This window comes from Neoarius graeffei, chromosome 2 (assembly GCF_027579695.1).
Source record: "Neoarius graeffei isolate fNeoGra1 chromosome 2, fNeoGra1.pri, whole genome shotgun sequence".
Lineage (NCBI taxonomy): Eukaryota > Metazoa > Chordata > Actinopteri > Siluriformes > Ariidae > Neoarius > Neoarius graeffei.
Window position 1 is genome coordinate 58,853,486 of NC_083570.1, and position 22,621 is coordinate 58,876,106.

At 42.1% G+C, this 22,621-nt stretch overlaps 1 protein-coding gene across 1 annotated transcript in view; it reads right to left on the bottom strand.

Moving 5' to 3' along the window:
• The window catches only part of bbs4 (Bardet-Biedl syndrome 4), a 52,293-nt gene that overhangs the window by 26,184 nt on the left and 3,488 nt on the right, over positions 1-22,621 (bottom strand). Inside the window, exons 2-7 of the mRNA XM_060914553.1 lie at positions 20,618-20,660; positions 5,709-5,788; positions 5,553-5,616; positions 3,233-3,344; positions 3,005-3,077; positions 2,850-2,903 (exon numbers count right to left, since the gene is read on the bottom strand). Of these exons, the coding sequence (XP_060770536.1) occupies positions 2,850-2,903; positions 3,005-3,077; positions 3,233-3,344; positions 5,553-5,616; positions 5,709-5,788; positions 20,618-20,660 (426 nt within the window). The remainder of the gene's footprint in view (positions 1-2,849; positions 2,904-3,004; positions 3,078-3,232; positions 3,345-5,552; positions 5,617-5,708; positions 5,789-20,617; positions 20,661-22,621) is intronic.

Sequence of the window (22,621 nt, forward strand, 5' to 3'; positions counted from 1 at the left end):
ACAAGCAAGATTTCTGGCTCTCACAGACCTGTAACTTCTTTTTTAAGAGGCTCCTCTGTCCTCCACTCGTTACCTGTATTAATGGCACCTGTTTGAACTCGTTATCAGTATAAAAGACACCTGTCCACAACCTCAAACAAACAGTCACACTCCAAACTCCACTATGGCCAAGACCAAAGAGCTGTCAAAGGATACCAGAAACAAAATTGTAGACCTGCACCAGGCTGGGAAGACTGAATCTGCAATAGGTAAGCAGCTTGGTGTGAAGAAATCAACTGTGGAAGCAATTATTAGAAAATGGAAGACATACAAGACCACTGATGATCTCCCTCGATCTGGGGCTCCATGCAAGATCTCACCCCATGGGGTCAAAATGATCACAAGAACGGTGAGCAAAAATCCCAGAACCACACGGGGGGACCTAGTGAATGACCTGCAGAGAGCTGGGACCAAAGTAACAAAGGCTACCATCAGTAACACACTACGCCGCCAGGGACTCAAATCCTGCAGTGCCAGACGTGTCCCCCTGCTTAAGCCAGTACATGTCCAGGCCCGTCTGAAGTTTGCTAGAGAGCATTTGGATGATCCAGAAGAGGATTGGGAGAATGGCATATGGTCAGATGAAACCAAAATAGAACTTTTTGGTAAAAACTCAACTTGTCGTGTTTGGAGGAGAAAGAATGCTGAGTTGCATCCAAAGAACACCATACCTACTGTGAAGCATGGGGGTGGAAACATCATGCTTTGGGGCTGTTTTTCTGCAAAGGGATCAGGACGACTGATCCGTGCAAAGGAAAGAATGAATGGGGCCATGTATCGTGAGATTTTGAGTGAAAACCTCCTCCTTCCATCAGCAAGGGCGTTGAAGATGAAACGTGGCTGGGTCTTTCAGCATGACAATGATCCCAAACACACCGCCCGGGCAACGAAGGAGTGGCTTCGTAAGAAGCATTTCAAGGTCCTGGAGTGGCCTAGCCAGTCTCCAGATCTCAACCCCATAGAAAATCTTTGGAGGGAGTTGAAAGTCCGTGTTGCCCAGCGACAGCCCCAAAACATCACTGCTCTAGAGGAGATCTGCATGGAGGAATGGGCCAAAATACCAGCAACAGTGTGTGAAAACCTTGTGAAGACTTACAGGAAACATTTGACCTCTGTCATTGCCAACAAAGGGTATATAACAAAGTATTGAGATGAACTTTTGTTATTGACCAAATACTTATTTTCCACCATAATTTGCAAATAAATTCTTTAAAAATCAGACAATGTGATTTTCTGGATTTTTTTCTCATTTTGTCTCTCATAGTTGAGGTATACCTATTATGAAAATTACAGGCCTCTCTCATCTTTTTAAGTGGGAGAACTTGCACAATTGGTGACTGACTAAATACTTTTTTGCCCCACTGTATACTACCTTAAAACACACACTCAACTTTCCGCATATTAACAGTAACAGGTACTGGTTGGCACAGGACTGTCTGTCTGTATTAGTTGTCATTTTTGCACTGTCCTTGTTGTCTGCACTTTATGTTGTGTGTAGTTTATTGTCTGCAATGTTTGCACTCACTGCACTCTTGTACTTTAGGTTGTTGTATGTAGATCCATAGTCCTGCGATATTTAATGTAGCACCATGGTCCTGGAGAAACGTTGTTTCGTTTTAACTGTGTACTGTACCGATGGTTGAAATGACAAGAAAAAAGCCTTGACCTTGATCTTGATTACACCCATATGTGCTTGTTGAACATAGCGTTCCAGATTTGGTCCTCTCTTTGCTCTTCTGGGAAGGCTTTCCGCTAGATTTTGAAATGTGGCTGTGGGGATTTGTGTTCATTCAGCCACAAGAGCACTGCTGAAATCAGGCACTGATGTTGGATGAGGAGGTCTGGGGTTCACTCAGTGTCCCAGTTCATCCTGAAGGTCTTCATTGGTGTTGAGGTCAGGGCTTTGTGCAGGCCACTTGAGTTCTTCCACTCCAACTTTAGCAAACTATTCCTGTGTCCGAAATCACTCCCGACTCACTACACAGTGAACTATATACTGTAGTGAGTTCGCCATTTTGTAGTGCTGTCCGAATGAATAGTGAGGATTATTTACACCCTATATAGTGCACTCAAAGTATCCCACAATGCATCACGAAAAGCAGCGTACAACCGATGGTCACTAACCAAGCAATATATATATATATATATATATATATATATATATATATATCTCCCATCAAGCATTGCAGTTGCGCTGAAGAAAAAAAAAAAAAGGCAGATGACAGAAGAGCAACCAGTGCAGCAACGAGAGAATATTATTATAATATTATGTATAAATGTAAGTAAATTTCCGTTTGACTTTTGATGACATGACGAGTATTTTTGAATTTTGTTGAACTGTTTTTAATGTAGTACACATTATATCATTATGGCAGAAAGCATGGCTAGCGATCTGGCACGTTTTAATTGTGCGACAGTAATGACGTAAATAAAGACGTGACGGAGTAGTGTCCGAAAGTGTTTTTTCATGAGCTCACTATATAGTCCTCTTTATAGTAATTCGTTATATAGTGAGTAGGGAGTAGTGAATGAATGAGTGATTTCGGACACAGGGCAGGTCTTCATGGAGATTGCTTTGAGCACAGGAGCACTGTCATGCTCGAAAAGTTGAAGGCCCTTAGTTCCAAAGAAGTGAACTTGTAATGTTACAGCATGCTAAGACATTCTGGACAATTGTGTGCTTCAGAGTCTGTGGCAACAGTCTGGTGGAGAACCACATAAGTACGACACCCAGGTGTCTACATAATTTTGGTCATATAATGTCAAATAACTAACACAAATTACGATACAGAACACCGGGACCGACTTACGCTCTTGAAGTCCTTGGTGTAGATGTAGCAAACTCCGAGATTATGGTTGATCTCCTGCAAAATAAACTGAAATGTCACTTGGTGCTATAGAGCAGAAATTCTTAATTTGAGGGTTATGGGTAATGATTGTTGTTAAAAGTTAAGAGGACTTTTACCCAGTCTTTCTGATTGAGACGAGCTGCCTCATTGTAAACCTCAATGGCAGCCTTATGTTTCCCTAGGAGAAAACTGAACACACACACACACACACACACACACACACACACACACACACACACACACACACACAAAATGACTTTCTTTCTGAAAGAATCTACAAATGTTCACCAAAAAAACAAAACTAAACTAAAAACCCAAGATGTATATCAACGCAGGACGCTTACAGGGAACGAGCCACTTGTTTGAGGTTGTCTGAGCTGGTGGGATTGAGGATGGCACAGCTCTGAAACAGCTCTAGAGACTGTTGGATCTTCCCCTCTAAACGTAAGATCAGAGCTACACACACACACACACACACACACACAGTATTAAAGGCGACTGTCATTACAGGGTTAGAAATGGGTGCAGTAGGAGTTTTGTGCAATGGATGCACATCACACATTAATCCGATCAGCCTTCAGAATACACTAAGAGTGCAAAAAATTTAAAAATTAAAAAAAAGTTCACTGATAACATCACAGGGCTTTCCCCAGAAAAAAAAAAAAAAAAAAATATATATATATATATATATATTAGTGCTGTCAAAAATGTCGCGTTATTATCGCGTTAACTTGACTCAATTTTAACGGCGATAATTTTTTTATCGTGAGATTAACGCTCTGTGACATGATGTAGGTTTTTCATAAGTTTTTGAAACTGCCAGGAACTTGGAACAGAGACTTTGCTTAGAAAAACGATAGCAGCTAGACTGTAATGCCACGCCCCGCACAGCCAGAGTCCTCTGCCCTCCCCCCAAAGAACCAGTGCGGGCAGGGCGCGCTAGTCCCGCGCCTCGGGACGAAGAGCCACGGTGCTCGGCTTAGGTTTCGTTTTCCCATCGGCGGCTCCAGCCCGACTTTGCAGTGGCTGTGACAAGACGTGTTATGCTCTGCAATAAAAAAAAACATTGGTACAAAGCAAGCCCATTCACTTTTTTATACTGATAAGAGAATTACAATGTTTTTTCATGTGACAAAAATGTGCGATTAAATTGCGATTAATCGCGAGTTAACTATGACAGTCGCGACATTAATCGCGATTAAATATTTTAATCGCTTGACAGCACTTATATATATATATATATATATATATATATATACACACACACACACACACACACACACACACAACCGTTCAAAAGTTTGGGGTCACTTTGAAATGTCCTTATTTTTGAAAGAAAAGCACTGTTCTTTTCAATGAAGATCACTTTAAACTAATCAGAAATGCACTCTATACATTGCTAATGTGCTAAATGACTATTCTAGCTGCTGGTTTTTGGTGCAATATCTCCATAGGTGTATAGAGGCCCATTTCCAGCAACTCTCACTCCAGTGTTCTAATGGTACAATGTGTTTGCTCATTGCCTCAGAAGGCTAATGGATGATTAGAAAACCCTTGTACAATCATGTTAGCACAGCTGAAAACAGTTGAGCTCTTTAGAGAAGCTATAAAACTGACCTTCCTTTGAGCAGATTGAGTTTCTGGAGCATCACATTTGTGGGGTCGATTAAATGCTCAAACTGGCCAGAAAAATGTCTTGACTAGATTTTCTATTCATTTTACAACTTATGGTGGGAAATAAAAGTGTGACTTTTCATGGAAAACACAAAATTGTCTGGGTGACCCCAAACTTTTGAACGGTAGTGTGTGTATATATATATATATATATATATATATATATATATATGTATGTGTATATATATATATATATATATATATATATATATATATATATATATATATATATATCTCAGAGCAGTGCTACTGATGCGGATCCCAGCCTGGAGGGCCCCGAAGGCTGCTAGGGGGGTCCAGGAACATGCTCCGCTGGAAAATTTTGAAATTAGAGACTTCAGATGGTGCATTCTGGTGGCATCTAGGGCTGATTTAGACACAATTCAACATTACTATTATTATTATTATTAAATTTGCTGTTTTTTACCTTGTCAAATATGCAAGGGGAAAAATTTAAAGGGCAAAAGATTCAATTGAAATGAAAACCCTTCGCGGCATGCCTCTTCCTTTTCCAATTCCAGGATGCCAGGAATAGAGTCAAGATCAAATCATGCAACAGCGCCATCTAGTGACCAGCACTTAGAACGTGGCTTTATGCATGGTTTTGAATATTAATCAGCGAAACTCTTTATTTTCATCTCTGGATTGAGTACCAGGATAGTCAAGACCTATATATTACAATATCTTCCTATTTCTATAGTTATTACTCATTTTCAGAGGGGAACAGAAGATATTTAGGTGCGGAAAATACTCTGCATTGTTCAATTTATGGTATTGATTTATTTTTGGTGTGCAAGTGACAACACAGTGCTTGACGTTGCACAGTGCAGTGGAGAGCTGCGTATCCGCACTTTAGGGAAAGCCCTGCATTATGTATTTTAGCCACACAAAAACTTTAACATGTCACTATCTGTAGGTTCCAGTCAAAAATATGAAATTTCTGATGCCACATCAGCAAAATTTGTGTGATGGGTGGAGTTAAGAGGTTACCTTGGACATAGATGGCATATTCACACATGCCCTGAGTCTCCTGCAGCTGCTCCTTTATAATTGCCTTAGAAGATATGAAGCAAATTCAACACAATGAAGGGATAATACAGGAATAACAGAAGTTGAAGAAGCTGCCAGCAGAAGAAGAGCTCGCACCTTGCAGGTCTCGTAGTCTTTACGGATGTAGTGTAGATGGATGAGCCAGTTCCTCCTCTCTAGTATCGGGAGCTCTGGGGCTGAGAAAGGAAACATAATATATTATATATAAACCAGTAACAAGTCTACTAAGTTACGTTAGTATTATACTGTGATACAGTGGTGCTTGAAAGTTTGTGAACCCTTTCGAATTTTCTATAGTTCTGTATAAATGTGACCTAAAACAACATCAGATTTTCACACAAGTCCTAAAAGTAGATAAAGAGAATCCAGTTAAACAAATGAGACAAAAATATTATACTTGGTCATTTATTTATTGAGGAAAATGATCCAATATTACATATCTGGGGCGGCACGGTGGTGTAGTGGTTAGCGCTGTCGTCTCACAGCAAGAAGGTCCGGGTTCGAGCCCCGTGGCTTTCTGTGTGGAGTTTGCATGTTCTCCCCGTGTCCGCGTGGGTTTCCTCCGGGTGCTCCGGTTTCCCCCACAGTCCAAAGACATGCAGGTTAGGTTAACTGGTGACTCTAAATTGAGCGTAGGTGTGAATGTGAGTGTGAATGGTTGTCTGTGTCTATGTGTCAGCCCTGTGATGACCTGGCGACTTGTCCAGGGTGTACCCCGCCTTTCGCCCGTAATCAGCTGGGATAGGCTCCAGCTTGCCTGCGACCCTGTAGAACAGGATAAAGCGGCTACAGATAATGAGATGAGATGAGATTACATATCTGTGAGTGGCAAAAGTATGTGAACCTTTGCTTTCAGTATCTGGTGTGACCGCCTTGTGCAGCAATAACTGCAACTAAATGTTTCCGGTAACTGTTGATCAGTCCTGCACACCGGCTTGGAGGAATTTTAGCCCATTCCTCCGTACAGAACAGCTTCAACTCTGGGATGTTGGTGGGTTTCCTCACATGAACTGCTCGCTTCAGGTCCTTCCACAACATTTCGATTGGATTAAGGCAGAGGTTCCCAACCTATTTTGGCTTGTGACCCCATTTTGACCTCGTACATTTTTGGCGACCCCACTGACATTTTTTTTTTTTAATTAGTGTTTGATGTGTTTTATACTGTGTTGTAAATACAGAGTAACCAGTTTATTGCACAAACTCACATTTTATTTTCATCACATATCCTTCAATTTCACAAAAATGGAACTATGTAAAAGAGTCTCTCCACTCACCACATCTAATGAGATGTCTGAGCCTTCACACTTCTCTGCAGCCTTTCAAAGTCCGGTTCTGTGGTAGAGAGTGCGCATCTCATCTCTGACGTAACATCCAAACGCGAGCGGTACTTTGATTTCATACAGACAAGTGCACTAAATCCAGCTTCACAAAGGTAAGTGCTTCCGAAAGGAACCAACAGTTTCAAAGCACGCAGTGCGATCTCGGGGTACTCCTCTCTGGCTCCAAACCAGAATTCTTCCACTGGCACGCGCGAATGTAATTGCTGGTGCATTTTGTCACGAGACATGTCAATCAGCTGTTCTATCGCGGTGGCAGGAAGGTCCACTGCGCTCACATCACAGTGAAACGGATTCCTCACCCATTCAAACTTTGACATATCCACATCTGGAAAGTATGTGGCGAAGTGCTCCTCAAGCCGTTCCAGGTGGCTGCACATCTCCATTGTAGAACACTTGTCGATGCTGTTGTCTTCCAAAAACTGACTTAACTGGGGGAAATGCGTGAAGTTTCCCAGTGTTTCCCCCAGCACTTTCCAGGCAAGGCGGCCACCCTGGGTAACTCGACCGCCCGCCCTAGCAAGGTTCCAAGAAAAAAAAAAATGCGTCCAAAAAAAAAAAAAAACCGAAGTGGTAATGCATTTCAGCGCAGGGACTGACAGCTAGACTAAACTGCGGCACCTAGTGGTTGGATATATTACTACGCCATATGTCCTCGAGGCCATATTTACAAACATTTTAATTTTAAATTCAACGGTTCAGCGGGAAAGTCGAGACGTTGCCATTATCGTCGGTGGAATAAGAAGGTAAGTTGTATTTGTAACTGCTCATCTAAACGGTGCATTTGCACTGTTACAGTGAAATTTAATTTTCATGTACTAATATAAGTAAGATAATATAATAATATAATTATATAGCCTAATGCTATATAATGTTCATGTGCTAATATAAGTAGGCCTAATATAAATGTATTAAGGTAGGCAATATAAATTATGGCTGTAGGCTACATTCGTGGGACCCTTCCGTTATTTTTGTTGGTCCACCCAGCGAGATTACTCTCGTTGGGTCCACCGGAGGAAAACAGGGAATGGTCACGCAACTTTTTTTGTGGAAGGAAGGGGCAGCTATTTAGTCTGGATGTTATGAGAGAGGGTCATGCATTTTCCTCCTCAACAAAAGGGGAGGGTAATCATAGGCTAGATGGCAAAGCCATACATTTTTCGCCGTTGCACACCAACATTCCTCTGATGGGCCGTAAATAAATTATAATAGTTAAAAAAAAAACCGATCTGTCCCAATGATTGCATGATTGACGCTAACTTGTTGCTTCCTTTCTTGCGTGCAGTAAATGGCAGGGAAACAACAAAAAATATCGGGCTTCTTTCAGCCGAGGAGTCGCTGAACAGGGTGAGTTTCATCATTCATACACATCTTAAAATCACGATGTTAGATGACTACTGAGTTAAATATCTTATATTCATTTCTCTCTGTGTGTAGATCAAAACAGACCTGCGAAGTAGGCTGCAGGGTGACAGCCTCACAGCCTGCATGACGATTAGCATAAATGGCCCACCAGTAGGGCAGTTCAATTACAGCAGAGCACTGGAGCTGTTTTTTGAAAAACCCAGAAGGATGGCCTGCAAGGACAAGACTTGCAAGATGTGCCATAAGTAGCCTAGTAAATGTTGCACTCTATGTTGTTTCTAACCGTTTTTCCCTTATGTAAATGACCTGCACTTTTTGTTACTTTTTTCTTGCTGCTGTACTGAGAGCACTTTTATTGGCCAGGAAACCATTTTACCTCAGTTTTTGTAAGTAGTTGTGACATTTAATTTCAATAAATACCTATTTTACAGTTCTACACAGCTTTGTTATTATTGTAGTACTACTACTCCCCCCCCCCGGACTATCTGTGCAACGTGTGACGCGTTACGGCCCGACAAACCCCCCCCCCGGACCACTATCCGTGCCGCGCGTGATGCCCACCGAAGACTCACCACCTTGACTAAGCAATTTTGTGCGGGAAACACTGTTTCCCTTTGCAAGACTTCCTCTCCAGTGTGTGATTTTGGCCCTGAATCCATCAATCCGATCACTCATCTGCATGACATTCTTATTTTTTCCTTGCATGCTTGTGTTCAGTTCGTTAAGTTTTCTGAATATGTCCGTGGCATATGCAAGGAGGCACATTTTCTGCTGGTCACAGAGAAAGTCAACGAAATCGTTTTTTTTCACATCCATTGAAAACGCCAACAGTTCGTTTCTCAGCTTGAAAAACCGCTCCAACGTGTTGCCTCTCGACAACCACCGGGCGTCTGTGTGAAAATGCAGATCTTCATATTCAGAGCCCATATCGACGCATAGCTTTGCGAACAGGCGTGCTCGCAGAGGATGTGGCTTGATGTAGTTCACCATGGCTACCACCTGTTGCATGATGCCTGTGATGGACGCGCTCAGTTCTTTAGATGCCAGTTGTTCCCGATGAATCATGCAATGATTCCACAGTGCAGATGGTGCTCGCTGAATGACAAGTGTCCTCAAACCATTTCGCTGTCCGGCCATAGACGGAGCCCCGTCTGTGCAAAATCCCACCATATTCTCCCAGGGAATTCTGTGTTTCTCCATGTAATCCTGAAGAACATCGTACATTGCCTCTGCAGTCTCATGCTCGGGAAGAGGCAGGCAGTATAGAATGTCCTCCTGAATGGCATTTTCTGCTAAGAATCGAACAAATGTCAATGCGTGGGCATTTTTGCCTTCGGTGCTGACATCCATTTGAAGAGCATAGGCTGGGGAATCATGGAGTTTCTCTGCTAGCGTGTTCTCCTGGTCAGCGGCAATAGCATCGATTCGTCTCTTAACTGTATTATCAGACAGAGGTATCACTTTAAATTTTCTTCCCACCTCCTCCTCACCCATTGCTTTTGCCATTTTGAGGACAGCAGGCATAATTAGCGTCTCTGCGATTGTGTGTGGGGTCTTGGTTTTCGCAATGAGGTAGCTAACTTCAAACGATGCATTCAGTGCCCCATCACTCACCGTCGCAGCCTTTTTGAAATAAGATCGCTGCTGATTAAGCTCAGCACATTTCTTTTCAAAAAAACTTAGGGGTTTACCGAGATGTTCTTTGTGCACTGTTTCAAAGTGCCTTTTCAGCTTGTTGGGTTTGAGACTCTCTGCAGACAGCACGGCCGAACACAGAAGACACTTCGGCCTTTCCTCGTTTCTTTCCAGCACGCTGGTAAATCCAAATTGTAAGAAACTTTCGTCGTATCTTCTCAGCCTTTTTGTTTTCGGTTCATGTTCATCAGGTGTTGTTTGTCTGCTCTTTGTAGTGTCGGGCGGACGAAGAAATCGTTCCATTTTTTTGTTGCACTTGTAGGCTAATAGCTAGCAAGGCTGTGTGGGCAGCACTGGCTACTGTTCAGTTATTTAGTCAAGCGCGTAAACTGAAGTGGGCGTATCTTTGTGCCGTCATCGCAGTCATTTGAACGAATTTACATAAAAAAATCCATATCGATCATGTATGTTCATTTAAGTGTGTGTGTGTGTGGTGTTTTAATCGATGGTAATACTTTTTTGATAGTATTATTATTCATACAATTATTTTATTTTTTTAGCAGTATTTTTTTTCCCACTTCTGGATATTTCAAGCGACCCCATTGCAAGTTCAGGCGACCCCACGTGGGGTCGCGACCCCAGTGTTGAAAAACCCGGGATTAAGGTCAGGACTTTGACTTGGCCATTCCAAAACATTAACTTTATTCTTCTTTAACCATTCTTTGGTAGAACGACTTAGGGTCGTTGTCTTGCTGCATGACCCACCTTCTCTTGAGATTCAGTTCATGGACAGATGTCCTGACATTTTCCTTTAGAATTCACTGGTATAATTCAGAATTTATTGTTCCATCCATGATGGCAAGCTGTCCTGGCCCAGATGCAGCAAAACGGGCCCAAACCATGATACTACCATACTACTATACTGCACAGCTCACAGAGCGCGCGAGTGTAGTGCACGAGCAGTGATTCGGGACTGAGCCGCTGTGCGCAAGTCACTTACCACTTGCAAGTGGAAGGATGGCAAGCCTAAAGACAATCATAACTACACAATGGGCAGTATTTGCATCAGTATTTGCAGTATTTTCATACTTTTATACTCTTTAATGAAAGGTGATACAAGGCGGAAGTCCGTGCCGTTTTTCAGCAGTCGCATCACATGACCAACGCCAGCGAATCAGGAAGGTGGATGTCACAGTGACGTTGTCCAATGACGACGCCAGCTAGAGCTCAGCACGGCGTATCCGCGTATTCTCAATGTTTACACAGCACCGGAGCTGACACGATCTGGATTGAATACGTGGACCCTGGCGGATTCCCATTTCCAGGTGTTTTAATGTAAACGGACAGTGCATCCGCGAAGAAAACGAGACAGATACGGTCTAATGTAAACTTGGCCTGATAGATCCCTGTTCTTTAAATAAAACAGGGTGCCCACTCACACCTGATTGTCATCCCATTGATTGAAAACACCTGACTCTAATTTCACCTTCAAACTAACTGCTAATCCGAGAGGTTCACATACTTTTGCCACTCACAGATATGTAATATTGGATCATTTTCCTCAATAAATAAATGACCAAGTATAATATTTTTGTCTCATTTGTTTAACTGGGTTCTCTTTATCTACTTTTAGGACTTGTGTGAAAATCTGTTGTTGTTTTTAGGTCATATTTATGCAGAAATAAAGAAAATTCTGAAGGGTTCACAAACTTTCAAGCACCACCATATAACCAGGTGCAACCAGCATGCTGCGACGACACGCAGTCATTTTAATCCTGTTTTAAAGTCATAAAGGGGTAGAGTTGTAAACATAGTAGGTGGTGCACATAAAGTGAGTAAGACAGTAAAGGTATTTTGTGTCAGTAGTGATCTCCGTTCCATTTCAGGTCACACAGGCCTTACTGGCTGCTTATGCCACAGTCAGTACGTTTACATGCACATCCAAATCGAGCTGCTGTCGGTAATCGAGCTGAGGGTCCCAGCAGGGGTGCCAGACAAATCCAATCCTACATGCACACAAGGAAATCGAGCTATTGTGTGAGGTGCATTGTGCACCCGAGCCACAGGTGGCGCTACACGCCCCATCGTGTTGGTACACTTCCGGTTGTCGTCATGAAGAAGAGCTATTCAAGAGTATAAACAAAGTTATCAGTTCCATGTTCACAAGAAGTGTGTTTGTATGTACGAACAGAAGTGTTCCTAATAAAATGGCCACTAAGTTGAAGTTGATCTGTAATGGTTAACATATTAACTGTTAGCCTGCTAACATGCTAATAACTTACCAACTAATTGGAAATGGGTGCGTACATGCCCAGACACAAGTGTTCCTAATAAAATGGTGGCTAAGGTGAAGTGTCATGCCGACCGAGGCTGTTGTGTTTCCCGCTTGTGGTCTCGTCACTCGTCACTTCCGGAAGGGGCAGTGCTGAAGTAAGCAGCTCGATTACGTATCTCGACAGGGTTTACATGCACTAAGTAGCTCGGCTACAATCGCATAATCTAGGTCGTGTAGCTCGATTATGAGAAATCAAGTTCGGTTCAATTTCAGCCGAGCTAAGGTGTTTCCATGCCATTTAGAACTTCAATTTCAGTCGAGCAACGGCAGAAATTCGATTTTCTCTATGTGCATGTAAACACACTCAGTGTCTCATCTCCTCACTCACTGCACGAGAGCACGTACAGCTCTCAGTCCCCAATCCCAACTGGTACTGCAACAACAAACACAGCATCTACAGTCTGTTGTGCACCCGCGTATTACTTCGTGTGTTCACAAGCCTGCTGGCAAAATCTGCTCTCAAGCCCTTCTATTCCGGGACAGACTTTTCTCTCTGAGCTTTAATCCTTTTCAAGTGAGACCAGTGCATGAAAACTCAACAAACAGCGCCATCCACAGGATAAACTGAAGAATGACAGTCAGCGAGGAAACGTGATACGCTGTAAATATGACTCACACTATGCACTCAGTTACAGCTGTCCCTGGCAGTGATGAGTGTGAGAATAATGTGATGAGGAAAGTGACGAGTGTGAGAAAATTCTGTTGTGATAGCATTACAAAATTAACTTCCTGAAATGTTGACCTGTAGTCTTTAAAGGAGATGCAAAAGGAAAATCTGCACCCGTTGCTGTTGGAATTAAAACTGAGGGGTTTTTCTCGCCATCACATTTTTGAGTCTCTGTCATTTGATGTTGCAATGACTGACAAAGTCAACAGAGAAAAAAAATATATATATATTTCAATTTAAAAAATGTAAACAGAATAAAGATGCAAATAATTTGAAAGGAAATGCATGCATGAACATAATTTTAAAGATACAGATTTCTCAAATTAAACACAGATGTTAAATTTCAGCACGGATTTAAAATTCCAGTTGCTTATATTAGGCCGACATTTAACAGTTATTCCATGAAATCGAGTCGTACATGAGCTGATAGCCGACGAGGTGGGTAGCACCAAGTCGGCTATAGGGAGGAAAAGTAATCTCATCGCCCCCTACTGGATGCGTTCCAACTTCTATGGCAAAATGAATGGGAATACCTTTTCAAAAAATTACATTTCGGGTTACACTTCAAAGTTTAGACAATGGCTTCCATATGTTGTGCATGTCGGGCAGCTCTATCGATCCTGGTGATCATACTTTATTTTTTCCACCGATTTGAATTGTTTTGAATGTTTTTTTTAATAAGACTACACGGATCTGATGTTGCGTACGTGACGTCACCACAAGTCTAGCGCCTTTCCAAATCTGTAGCAGGTAGCGGCCGGCGAGTAGCCTACATCAACATGCTGATTTGTATAGCGTGGTTGGCGGAGTATTTCTGTACCAATAAGAAATGCATCCCTCGTGGGGATAACCAAGCGTGGGATAGCTAAGCCTACTGCTGACGTAATATGAGCAACTCTGACTAGACAGTTTGGTTGTAGTCCGTTTCTGACAGGTTAGGCGCAATTTCGATCTTTTAAAAGACAGCAAAATTTCACCTGATACTTTCACAGTTAGTAGATAATCCCAACATATACAACATATTTTTTGGGGGTGCACAAGTTCCACGTCATAACTTCGTGGGATTTTTTTAAAAATCGGGTCTATGGGATTTTCAATAGTATGGCTCTCGGCTTAGGAACGCTACCACTAGGATCGCTGTGTTTCACTTTCCCTCCCTATAAGCCATGTACAACGAGATTGAGTGGAATAACTGTTTTATTTTATCCACATTCACTGGATTTTGAGAAACAGACCGTTTTTATTTTTTGTAAATTTGATAAATAAAAACTTGATACAAAACGCCCGACAAAATCATTTCCGTTTAGAATGTAAACAAACCGTCGAAATGACAGGAGTGATAATAATAATTCTTGAAAAATAAAAAAAGATACGTTCTTTCCATCAAATACTTTTATTCCTTATTTTGTTGCTTTTTTGGTACAACCCCGATTCCAAAAAAGTTGGGACAAAGTACAAATTGTAAATAAAAACGGAATGCAATAATTTACAAATCTCAAAAACTGATATTGTATTCACAATAGAACATAGACAACATATCAAATGTCGAAAGTGAGACATTTTGAAATTTCATGCCAAATATTGGCTCATTTGAAATTTCATGACAGCAACACATCTCAAAAAAGTTGGGACAGGGGCAATAAGAGGCTGGAAAAGTTAAAGGTACAAAAAAGGAACAGCTGGAGGACCAAATTGCAACTCATTAGGTCAATTGGCAATAGGTCATTAACATGACTGGGTATAAAAAGAGCATCTTGGAGTGGCAGCGACTCTCAGAAGTAAAGATGGGAAGAGGATCACCAATCCCCCTAATTCTGCGCCGACAAATAGTGGAGCAATATCAGAAAGGAGTTCGACAGTGTAAAATTGCAAAGAGTTTGAACATATCATCATCTACAGTGCATAATATCAAAAGATTCAGAGAATCTGGAAGAATCTCTGTGCGTAAGGGTCAAGGCTGGAAAACCATACTGGGTGCCCGTGATCTTCGGGCCCTTAGACGGCACTGCATCACATACAGGCATGCTTCTGTATTGGAAATCACAAAATGGGCTCAGGAATATTTCCAGAGAACATTATCTGTGAACACAATTCACCGTGCCATCCGCCGTTGCCAGCTAAAACTCTATAGTTCAAAGAAGAAGCCGTATCTAAACATGATCCAGAAGCGCAGACGTCTTCTCTGGGCCAAGGCTCATTTAAAATGGACTGTGGCAAAGTGGAAAACTGTTCTGTGGTCAGACGAATCAAAACCCAAGTTGTTATCGGCGCTCAGTTCAGAAGCCTGCATCTCTGATGGTATGGGGTTGCATTAGTGCGTGTGGCATGGGCAGCTTACACATCTGGAAAGACACCATCAATGCTGAAAGGTATATCCAGGTTCTAGAGCAACATATGCTCCCATCCAGACGACGTCTCTTTCAGGGAAGACCTTGCATTTTCCAACATGACAATGCCAGACCACATACTGCATCAATTACAGCATCATGGCTGCGTAGAAGAAGGGTCCGGGTACTGAACTGGCCAGCCTGCAGTCCAGATCTTTCACCCACAGAAAACATTTGGCGCATCATAAAACGGAAGATATGACAAAAAAGACCTAAGACAGTTGAGCAACTAGAATCCTACATTAGACAAGAATGGGTTAACATTCCTATCCCTAAACTTGAGCAACTTGTCTCCTCAGTCCCCAGACGTTTACAGACTGTTGTAAAGAGAAAAGGGGATGTCTCACAGTGGTAACATTTAAACATCTGATATGCCATCTATGTTCTATTCTGAATAAAATATGGAATTTTGAAACTTCCACATCATTGCATTCCGTTTTTATTTACAATTTGTACTTTGTCCCAACTTTTTTGGAATCGGGGTTGTATTTTGGTTTTTTTTATTTTCTTCTTCTTCTTTAGGGCTGGAGTGTAGAACAGGAGATATGGGGGGGACTATAATCTTTTAGCTATTTCTGTTTCTTTTAAATACTTGATAATTTTTGGGTTTTTGTTTTCGAGTAGGATTTTTATTTCGTTCTCGGTTGGTTCAGCAACACGCTCCGCCATTTTGTTTTTCTCTACTCACGATATATGAGCTGATATCCTAGTAGTAGAGTAGCCAATCAGAGCGCACGACTGCTCATATCAAGTGAATGTAGATTGAACAAATCCTTTTATCTAGCTTCTTATACACAGTCAAATAATGTACAGTACTGTGCAAAAGTTTTGTGCACCCTATTTTTTTCATACAAACTTTGTTATAGATTTCTATTGTATGACTTCTACATTATCAAGTCAGTACAAAAACATTTTAGAGTTCCAAACATTCGTTTTCCAGCACAAAATTACATGTTACAGAAAAAAATGCTTGTACTGTATCTGAGCAGCATATTACTGTACATAAGAGAGCACTTTTCAGAGTAAAAAAGAAAACATAATGAAGGCTGCTGGGTTTTGGTGCAAAATGAAGAAGCGAGTGCGACCGTCAAAGCGTCCAGAAGAACTGTGGCTGGTTCTGTAAGATGCTCAGTAAAACCTACAGCTCATTTCCGCATAAAACTGCACTCACTGGACCTGAGACTATTATTTTTTTTAAAGCAAAGGGTCGTCTCACACCAAATACTGACTTTGTTTCATTTATTATGGCTTACTGCTTACTGTTTATAGTATTTTTTTTATGTTGAAACATTTCATTTCATTATTTTTAAGCCATTTTTGGTCTAAAGCATTTCTTTACATGTGAATAAGACTTTTGCACAGGACTGTACATAACTTGCATGGATCCTTTACAGGCTGACATTTCAGGATTTAACTCTTTATTTCTTTTAGTTTAATCCACTGTTATAGTCGAGTCACTAAAACTCGAGTCCGAGTCCAGTCTCGAGTCCAAGTCTGAGTCAAGTCCAAGTCATTAAAAAAAACTGAGTCGAGTCTGAGTCCAACACTCCAACCGCACCATTTTACGGTGGCTGTTTTAGCGCCACTAACATTAGTTCGTTCCTGAACATGACGTATGAACAGGTGAATGCGCTTCTCTTTATCAGAGAGTGCGAAGTATTCTGTCAGAGATGGTTGGGAGACGGATGTAAGTGCAGAAGGCGTGTTTATTAATACAAATGAAGACGGGTAAACAATCCAGAACAGCAGGCAAAATTGTAAAACAGTGAAACAGGCAACAGGTCGAGCGAGCCACAAACAGGCTATCGTAGACTTGGCAGAATCAAAAACAAACAGGAAATCAGGGATCAGGAAACCAAACAAGGAAATAAGGCTCGGTAATGTGACAGCAACGCAACTCAATACTTCGCAAAGTAAGTGTGTTTTCACAGTTTTTATATCGGTGCGCTGATTGCACCTTAATCCTGTGCAGGTGCGAGTTGTTTATGGTGCACGCGAGAGTCCGCTTGGTGCGTGCGCTGTCCGGAGTGCCCAAGAGTCTCTCTGATGCATGAGCCAAGGCGCGCAGGTATGACACTCTTACATGAAATTAGTACAAAATTAATGTAGATATAAATATCTTATGCCAAATTATTATGGCATGTTACAAAAATAAAGAAAAAATCTGAGTCCTTGTCTCCAATTTACAAGTCCGAATGCAGTTAATGCACGAATCCGAATCCAAGTCTGGGTCATCAGTGCTTAAGTCCGAGTTGAGTCACGAGTCCTTAAAGTTAGGGCACAAGTCGGCCTCGAGTCCGAGTCCTGGACTCGAGTACTATAAGCCTGATTTAATCCAAACCTCACTAGCTCAAACATGAACAGGTCTGTAAATAACGTCAACTTAAATTTAATGACAAATTGAATAAATTGTGTTTTCTGAGTGGAAAGTTCAGGAATAAAATGGTATATTGCTCCAATAAATAGCTAAAATATTCTCATCTCATTATCTCTAGCCGCTTTATCCTGTTCTACAGGGTCGCAGGCAAGCTGGAGCCTATCCCAGCTGACTATGGGCGAAAGGCAGGGTACACCCTGGACAAGTCGCCAGGTCATCACAGGGCTGACACACAGACACAGACAACCATTCACACTCACACCTACGGTCAATTTAGAGTCACCAGTTAACCTAACCTGCATGTCTTTGGACTGTGGGGGAAACCGGAGCACCCGGAGGAAACCCACGTGGACACGGGGAGAACATGCAAACTCCGCACAGAAAGGCCCTCGCCGGCCACGGGGCTCGAACCCAGAACCTTCTTGCTGTGAGGCGACAGCGCTAACCACTACACCACCGTGCCGCCCGTAAAATCACCTATGCCTGTATTATTGTGCTTAATACTGTGCCCTCCACTATTACTGGCACCCCTTGTAAAGATTAGGGGGAAAATAATCCACCTTTCGGTGAAGTTGCTTCATCTCACACTGAAAAAATGAGAAAAATCCAACCTTGAATTGAAATAAATTTATTCAGAGAAAAACAAATCAAGAAATAATTATTTCAACAAAAACACATGGCCACTATTATCGGCACCCCTGGAAATGATAGTGAACGCAATGTAACTGAAGCATGTTTCCTATTTATATTGTACGTTTGAGTTAATTGGAATGTGTAGGGACGTTCATGCTGTAATCCATGACTTCCTGATTAACTGGGGAACAAATATGAAGTGACACAGAGACTAAATTCCCTTACCCTGTGTCCGAAATCGCTCACTCGTTCACTACTCCCTACATGGGGAATTACTATATAGAGGACTATATAGTGAGCTGGTAAAATGAAAAAAAAAAAAAAAAAACACTTTTGAACACTAGTCTGTCGCGCCGTTATTTACATCATTACTGTCGCACAATTAAAACATGCCAGATCAGTCAGCTGGTGGGTTTTCAAAATAAATACATGCATGTATTTTTGTGATAAATCCATATTATACTGAGCGCATTTCCCCACCTTAATCAATACAAAGTAGCTGCATCTTTCAGTTGTTTTAAATCAGGGCTGAATATTTTCTTCTTTGCCGCTTCCTTTTATTAAATCAAATTTGAGACTTTTTATTTGATTTCTTTCAGTGCGACCGCAATGCATGATGGGATATATTGCTTTGGTTAGCGACCATCGGTTGTACACTACTTTTAATGAGGCATTGTGGGATACCTTGAGTGCACTATATAGGGTGTAAATAATCCTCGCTAAGGTTTCGGACAGCACTACAAAATGGCGTCCCCACTATATAGTGCCCTGTATAGTGAGTGAGTAGGGAGCGATTTCGGACACAGGGTTAGTCACCCATCAACATGGGAAAGAGAAGAGAACAAATAAACCGAATAAGGGAGAAGTGTGCTGATCTTCACAAGTCAGAGAATGGCGATTAAAAATAGCTACTCGCCTGAAAATGTCCATTTCGACTGTTAGGGCAACAATAAAAACATGGACACCAACTGGAGCTGTTACAAACTTGCCTGGAAGAGGACCCAAGTTTATTTTGCCCCCACGTACAGTGAGGAGGAGGGTAAGAGAAGCAAAACAATCCCCATGGATGACTGTTGGTGAATTACAAGTAGTAGTAAAATCTTGGGGTTTCTGAGTCTCTAAAACCACCATCAGACGCCACCTCCATGCCAACAGATTATTGGAAGGAATGCCAGAAAAAAGCCTTTTCTGTCAGTTAACCACAAACGTAAGTAGTGGATGTTCATTATGTCTAACTATTACAAATATTTTAAGTTCGTTTCTTAGACAAGGATATTTTTTAAGCTTGTTACCTTGTTAACAGTTTCGGCGAGAATCTCCCGCCTTCTTCAGAAACAGTCACCAGATGGCGAGTGGTGACGTGCCTTATCAGCTGATGTTGCGTGCAGGAGGCGTGAACGTCCCGCCCAATTTGACAGGTAGTCCACGCCTCCTGCTGTCAGGTCGCTCCTCCAGGACGGCGCTCCAGGTATGCGACAGCGCATACGCTCCCTCATCCCGGTTCATCGTCCTCTGCGCCCGCTTGCGTATCTCCACTGCCTCTAAAATCCAACGCTGGAATCTATTTTCTTCAGCGCGAATGACTCTGGCCTCTTCCCAATTCATTATGTGATTTTGCCGTTTGCAGTGGTCTGAAATGGCTGATTTTAGGTTTTCTTGGTGTGCTTTTTCAGCTGATAAGGCACGTCACCACTCGCCATCTGGTGACTGTTTCTGAAGAAGGCGGGAGATTCTCGCCGAAACTGTTAACAAGGTAACAAGCTTAAAAAATATCCTTGTCTAAGAAACGAACTTAAAATATTCACAAACGTAAGTGCCTGAATTTTGCAATTTAATTGACTTTTTCTCATTTTTCCAGTGTGAGATGAAGCAACTTCATCAAAAGGTGGGTTTTTTCAAAGCTTTTTTTTTTTAATAACCTTTACAAAGGGTGTCAATAATTGTGGCGCGCACTGTATATAATTTGTTCCATTGTAAATATACTTCATTAGAGATTAAGCAGAACCATCTTTGCTGTACTCATTTCAGTTTAATGAATGCAAACATTTTCCAAGCACAGTATACTCGAACATACCCTCAAAAGAACTTTCCAAAACCCAAATAAAGTTCACACCATTCTGGAAATCAACTGGTTTCATTCAGCAGGACTGGAGTGGTAGAAATGGTCTCTCTTAACAGCTCTTAATGTTTCCAGTTGCCTCACAGTGTGGGGTAGTACACGAACAGCTCTGAAACCTTACATAATACATCCTGGACTTCAGGTACATACCTTTTTTAGGACGGGCTTTCATGGCCACAGGTAGTGAAGCTTCCTAAAGTCAAGAAATACGAGACATGAGATAGAGTGACTCATTACTAAAGGAATAGTAATCCACTTACATTTAAAGGAGAACTGAAGGCAATTTTTTTTTATTATCAAAATTCTATTTTATCTCATTTTATTAAATATCAGAATGCAGTTTGATCGCGGCGGCACGGTGGTGTAGTGGTTAGCGCTGTCGCCTCACAGCAAGAAGGTCCTGGGTTCGAGCCCCGTGGCCGGCGAGGGCCTTTCTGTGTGGAGTTTGCATGTTCTCCCCGTGTCCGCGTGGGTTTCCTCCGGGTGCTCCGGTTTCCCCCACAGTCCAAAGACATGCAGGTTAGGTTAACTGGTGACTCTAAATTGAGCGTAGGTGTGAATGTGAGTGTGAATGGTTGTCTGTGTCTATGTGTCAGCCCTGTGATGACCTGGCGACTTGTCCAGGGTGTACCCCGCCTTTCGCCCGTAGTCAGCTGGGATAGGCTCCAGCTTGCCTGCGACCCTGTAGAACAGGATAAAGCGGCTAGAGATAATGAGATGAGATGAGTTTGATCGCTATTTTGTCACCGCTGTCGCAAGTTATGAGTGTTTGAAATATGCTCTGTAATATATCAGTCCATATGTCAAAGCAATGGCTGTAAACGAGATTCGTTGAGACCTGTGCGCGACATCGTAGGACGGAAGTAAAATGTACAGCGGAAATCGAAGTGACCAACAACTGCCAACGTTGTCAAAAGACGCGCGCCCTCCTTCGAATGCTGACGTAATCAAGCCGGAAGTTTTGTTTATTTGTTTTGATAGCAATCAGGAAAGTTTGAAAAAAGTAGGCAGTAATTGTCATTTAAACTCATTTTTGTGCAATGTTTCGTTTGGAAAAACAGTTTTCAAAATGGCGGCACTGACACTTGACGTTTCAAAGTCTCGCACAAGTCTGGTGAAGATCACGCGGATAAGTGACGCCTGCCGTGGACCAAACGAATTACATTCAACACGGCTAAAAACCGAATAGGCCGATAAGTATAATATTTAATTGCAATTAGTTCCAATACGAGTCACGATATAAGGTTACTAAAACCGAAAACGTAATTGAATAACACGTTAATGAAGAAATAAAGCAAGTTTAAAAATGATTTCAGTTCTCATTTAAGGCATTTGGCAGACACCCTTATCCACAGCAACTTATATACGTGCTCTGAAGACTCTATCAATAAATACATCCTGATACTGATTCACTAAGAATGACATCAGTTTAAAACTCTGTTGAGGAGTTCATACAGCAAGAAAATCACAAAGACAACACAAGATTTTTTTTAAATGAAAGTGCTAATTAATTGTTAATGACAACTTAATGGGCAGCACAGTGGTGTAGTGGTTAGCACTGTCGCCTCACAGCAAAAAGATTCTGGGTTCGAGCCCAGCAGCTGACGGGGGCCTTTCTGTGTGCAGTTTGCGTATTGTCTGTTGCCTCTTTTCCACCAAATCAGTTCCAGGGCTGGTTCGGGGCCAGTGCTGGTGCTGGTTCACAACTCGTTCCACTCGCGAGCCAGCTGAGAACCAGTTTGCTTTTCCATAGTTCGCGGTGCTAAGGGAAGACACATCAATACATCGCTGTATACGTCAGTTACGTCGCTACGTTTGCATAAACCTTGGCGCGAATATCGAAGCAAAAACAACACGGAAGAAGCAGCAGCAGCAACAACAACAACAATAATAATAATGGATGACTTCGCGTTTGTACAGCTGCTGCTTCTCGTCGCTTAAAAATGGCGACCTTTCGCGGTCTTATTGTTATCGGTCTTAACAACTCCGCCCCCCCCCGCTGACGTAAGCGGTTCTTTCCTCTGGCCCAGTAAAGAGCTGGTGCTAGCCTGGAACCGGTTTTTCTGGCCCCAGAGCCAGTTCTTTGTCAGTGGAAACAGAAAACCTGGTTCCAAACTAAGCACTGGCCCCGAACCAGCCCTGGAACTGCTTTGG